General features: G+C 37.9%; 1 protein-coding gene across 1 annotated transcript in view; it reads right to left on the reverse strand.

Moving 5' to 3' along the window:
• Window positions 1-5,015, reverse strand: part of LOC108366128 (uncharacterized) — a 9,016-nt gene extending 4,001 nt beyond the window's left edge. The window contains exons 1-3 of the mRNA XM_017620442.1: window positions 4,895-5,015; window positions 4,696-4,838; window positions 4,198-4,630 (exon numbers count right to left, since the gene is read on the reverse strand). Coding sequence (XP_017475931.1) covers window positions 4,219-4,630; window positions 4,696-4,838; window positions 4,895-4,972 — 633 coding nt within the window. The 5' untranslated portion in view covers window positions 4,973-5,015 and the 3' untranslated portion in view covers window positions 4,198-4,218. The remainder of the gene's footprint in view (window positions 1-4,197; window positions 4,631-4,695; window positions 4,839-4,894) is intronic.
• Window positions 5,016-5,407: the final 392 nt, after the last annotated feature.

The raw sequence follows: 5,407 nt of genomic DNA on the forward strand, positions 1-5,407 counted from the left end.
TAGTCTGTTCCAATAGCAGTCCGGTTTACAGGATTTAGTCAGAACTTACAGGAAGTCGTTCCTATTGACATAAAACCTGTAAGTGGGAACACATTTGAGAGAGTAACTGAGCAACTGTTCCTAGTCAGAAGTTACAGGATTTAGTCCGGAGTTTTTTTTCCTGTAAGTTCATGAAAAGTGTCAAACGATCAGCTGATTTACATGTGCAAACAAAAACAGAAAGCGGTGAAAGCAAAGAACCTTATATTTGTTAAAAAACGGAAGTAAACAACGAAATATTTGAATATGTATAGATTTTAATAATTATTTAGTGATATTTCAGCCAAATCAGTGTAGTACCAATGACATGTAAACAAACCGTTTGACGTTTTTACAGGAAATAGTGCTTTTTGCGTTCCTATGCACTTCTTAATCTGTTCTCCTTTTACTCTCATTTGAGAGAGTAAAATTGTAGTTTGACAGTTCCACAGGTTTTAGTCCGAAGTTCAAAGGAACAGACTAAATATGTATAAACATTGAGGTTGTTTCGCCGCTGTCGCGTACTCAGCAGGCCATAACAACAACACTGACAATTGTCACCATTCGAGAGTTTAAAATAAATTTGCGGCATAGTATTAGGCGCAGTAGTAAAGGCAATAGTCAGCTGCTGAGTTTTGTCAGTGTTGTGGGAATAGGGCGGTTATTCGCATTATCAGAAAATGAATAAACGTTGGTCATTAATAAAACATTAAAAAACCAACATTTCATTGTATACTAGGGTCCTTTTCCATATGTATCAAATTAATGCACAACGTAATTTGTGCTACAAAAAACTTCCAATGGATGGGGGCTAAATTCATTTATGGCTACGGTGGCCATATTTTAAAAATAAAAATACAGTACAAGCCAAGCCGAACTTGTACAAGGTGAAAGCGGCAGCGCAAAAACAAAAAACTACTCTAACAAATTATACGCAGGATGAATTTCAGAACACAAAAAATTAACAACAAACACATCAATTTGACAATCAGCACAATTCGCCTTGAAATCAGCTGCTAGGATAACAAGTTTTCATTACGTACCAAGGCACATTGAACAGGTAGTATCGAAAATGTCAAATATTTTTTAATTTATTCTCAGAAAAATTTTAAATTATTAAAATCTATTTGCATGTGAAACGTTTTTTCATACAAAACTAGCGATTGAATAACAGCTTTTGGAACGTTCACCCAACTCCGCAGCCCTCCTGATGTCGCCCGAACACCATCTTCACGGCGAGGCGCAAATGCTCCCCGTAAAGGAGCACAATATAATGCTCTGCAAGCAGTTCCTGATCGGGAGCCACAGAAGTGGCCACCCAAACAGACAGCTGCTTGCAGAGGAGCCCTCGCCTAGGCACGTCAGGAGGCATCTATATGAACTGACGGCCATAGTCAGAGGTTCATCAAGCAACCTCTGAACCCGACAGCTTACCGACAGGCTCTGAACGGCATTCACAGGGAGTCAGTCTCGAGTTATGTAGACTCTAGACCTGTGAATGCCGTTCTAGGCATACCACCCCCAGACGAGACGGAGCTTCATCTGCCTCGGGAGACTCGCACAACACTAGCACAACTTCGCTCCGGCTACTGCAGCAGGTTAAACTCGTACCTTAGTAGATTGAATGAGGAAGTGCCGAATGAGTGTCCGGCATGCGGAGAGACCCCACATGACTCGAAACATCTCTTCGCATGCCCGGAAAACCCGACAACCCTAACGGCCTTGTCCCTGTGGACCAACCCCACAGAAGCTGCACGCTTCCTAGGGTTGCCGTTAGTGGAACTTGACGACAACGACTGAGATACCAACCGTCCTGGGCGGGGTTGTTGTAGCCGCTACAACAACAACCCCCTTGTGGAGTGCTCCTATTGACTCTGCACTGAGTGCAGACGCCCCCACTCCGCCGCGACAGTTCTGTCACGAAGTGAGCTGTAGATTAGCCTTATTAAGTAGGTTTAAACGCGAAATTTTTAATGGTTTGAACGAATTTATCGCCCAGGCCATGCGACGATGATCCAGAAGATCGGAGAAGTACAAAATATCGCAAAGAAGTACATTTGACTGTACTTCGAAGTACAAAGTACAAGAGCGAAAAAAGAAGAAGTACTATACTTCCGAAAGAAGTACGGTTGGTCACATTAAGTATACAGTAAAAACGCAGACAACATCCGGATTTACTTTTTAACATGTACATTTCGAAGTAATTGGCAACTTTGCTTCAATGTTTTTAACAATTCGATAATTGAATCCGAACTCCTAGCTTCATATATGGATTCAGTGATAGAGTTTTCGTAGATTTTACGAAAAATCAGACCACAATGGACTCAGCGGTGTTTAGCTTGGCTAGTGATTAAAGTGAATAATCGGGGAAACTTTCCATTATGGCCGTTCGTTAAAGGTGCCGTGGGCGAAGGGGGAGTGGGCGTGGCACCTCTAACCGACCCTTTTGGAGAGGGCATGAACCGCCATTGGCAAAAATGCAACCCCCAACCACCTAGGCCCCTTATGGTTCCCTACGGACCCCTTAGAAAAATGGCCAAAAATCGCAATTTTTACTTGCGTCCACAGTATTTTTGCGTAGAATTCCTTTCTGCGTAGGCGGCCTTCGGCCGCGCTTAGGGATTACATATAACCCTTACTACGTAGAATTCTCCTTTCTGCGTGATCTAACTGGGGCTACCGCCCCAGTGATGTAACCTTGGGAAAGGATGAGGTAACTAGAATTCCCTTTCTGTGTGGTAAACCTGAGGCTGCCGCCCCAGTGATGTCTATTTTGGGTACTGGGTGTTTTATAAAAATGTCTTGTATATAAAAATGTCTTGTATATAAAAATGTGTATATAAAAATGTATTGTGCAAATTAATATTTAACATTTTTCAAGTGAGTAAACGCAAATGAAAATTGAGATTTTTGGCAATTTTTCTAAGGGGTCCCTAGCGAACCATAGGGGAGTTACGTGGTCGGGGGTTGCATTTTTGTCAATGGCGGTTCATTCCCTCTCCAAAAAGGTGGGTTAAAGGCGCCACGCCCACTTACCTTTCGCCCACCGCCCCTTTAACGAACGGCCATAAAGGAAAGCCAACCCGAGTAATCTCTTAGTTATTTGAAGCCATTACATTTACTATTTAACAAATTATGAAGTTTAAATACAAAACTTTTATTAATAAAAAAAGAATATCGCTCATTTACTTCAATAGTTACTAACTCAAAAAAAAAATATACAAAACTGGGGAAAACGACTTTAAAATGTTTGATTTTACATACATACACTTGTGATCAGCTAATTAAGCCAGCATCATCATTTTGATCAATTTCGGCTATTTTACTTTCGTAAATTTGTGCAAAAATTATGAAAAATCTGCAAAATTTCAGCTAAATATTCAACTTTTTATTCAGATTTTTTGATATATAATTTTTTTTTTTCTGACTGCATACAAATTTTTTTTTCCATACAAAATAAATTCGATAAATGCGTCATGAAGTCAGAAAAAAAAATATTAAAAACCAACGCGATTTTTTAGCAACTTAAGACTTGCACATTATTACCCTAGAATTTAATGGGCTATTAAACTGCATACTCGAAAAATTCTATATCTGAAAATCTGAATAAAAAGTTGAAAATCTAGCTGAAACTTAGCAGATTTTTCATAATTTTTACACAAAGTTTGAAATCTGGATTTATGTGATGTTTGTTATATAATGAGCTAGACTTTTATCGAAAAATAATAAACATTAAATAAACAAAAGAAAAATAGCCAAAATTGATCAAAATGTTGCTGGCTTAATTAGCTGATCATAAGTGTATATCACTACTACTTCTGTTTTTACACGGTAGATACGCTCCAGACAAAACCGTTTAAAAACTTAAACATTAAGTATACAATACAATACAAATAAAAAAAAAACAAAAGGTACATAATCCAGTTCTTAACTAATTTTTTGTTTATTTATTTTTTATTTTTTGTTTAAGCGTTAAGAAAATTACTCATTCAGGTAATAAGAAAACGACTCGCCCAAGCAAGTTGAATTCGGCGGACGTTTTAGAGCGAGGTAATAGGAAATCGATACGATCGCAATATTACCGGCAATAAATTTGTTTCCGAGTGGGAAACGTTTTCTTATTGCCGGCAACAAAAATTGTTTGGTGGGTGCCTACACATAAATACGAGTCTAACTTACAGAAATGTTGGTGCAAGTTCTTCAATTGGCAGTTGCCAAACTTATCACATCGACAATCTTTCTGAAGTCGCCGTATGTGTGGCTACTATAATAAAGATCACTTATAAGTTCTACTTGCGGGAACGTCAGCAGGGCATCACAATTTTGTAAAACCACAACGCTAAATACTTCGGATTGTATTGTTGGTGGCAGGTGGTAAGCTATAAGTCCTTGTTTTGATCTATCGTCTTTTAAGCAATCCATCAAATTGAGCAAAATTGAAATGCACTGAACCAAAGTTTGTAAATATGAAAAGTCTGCATTCAGTTTAGATATGTCTTGAGCAAAAGATGTCACAAAGGTATATAGATCTATTACAATTATGTTGGGCTTCACCCTCCAGGCATGCAAGTCCAATAACTTCTTTACTGCTGCACCAACATTTTCGCAACAACTGAAAAAAAAAAACAATTACGTATGAAAACATTTATTATTATTTTTACCATTGTGGATACCAACATAAAAATTAACCGCTGCAATGCCTGCTTGTTTTTGTACACCTCTATTCCGAGTCTTTTGGCCAGTGGTAGCAATTCCGGGGTGGACCCACAATGTGTAAGCACAGCGACGGTTTTGCCGGCTGAAGCCAATAGCATCAGTTCCTAAAACAATAAAAACAATTTAAAATTAAATCAAGTATTACATAGATATTACCTACACCGTACATTTCTTCAGCATAATCCCTACCATTTGGTAAAAATAGCAAGTTTTTTACATTTATTCGGGGGAAATTCATTTCGTTTTGAAAATAAACGAAAACCCATGATCTCAGTATATCCAGTAAAAAAACTGTGGTGAAGTCCTTTATGGGGATCGCTTTGTTTTGTTTTGTTGTCAAATTTCTGAGAAATGTGAATTCACCACGATGCGATACAGAAAGAACAAGGACCAGGGATGTAATTTTAAGTAAATCTATTATTCAGTGGCAAGGCGCAGAGCGTTCGGGGCAGCAATATTAATTTGTATCAAATATAACATTAAACGGTGGTTCTAATACATTTTTTGATATTATTAACCAGAGTACATACATTATATGGTATTTCATTCAAAAATTAATGTACTATATGAACTTTTTTTCAAATATTTCTTAAGTTTCTTTCATGAGTGCTGAAAAGCAACCATGCGTGTAAGAAATTGTGTGCTACCTAAAATTTCACCTCTGGAAACTTTA

The sequence above is a fragment of the Rhagoletis zephyria genome, unplaced genomic scaffold (genome assembly GCF_001687245.7).
Source record: "Rhagoletis zephyria isolate East Lansing unplaced genomic scaffold, Rhagoletis_zephyria_1.1 Rzeph_scaffold_00038, whole genome shotgun sequence".
NCBI lineage: Eukaryota > Metazoa > Arthropoda > Insecta > Diptera > Tephritidae > Rhagoletis > Rhagoletis zephyria.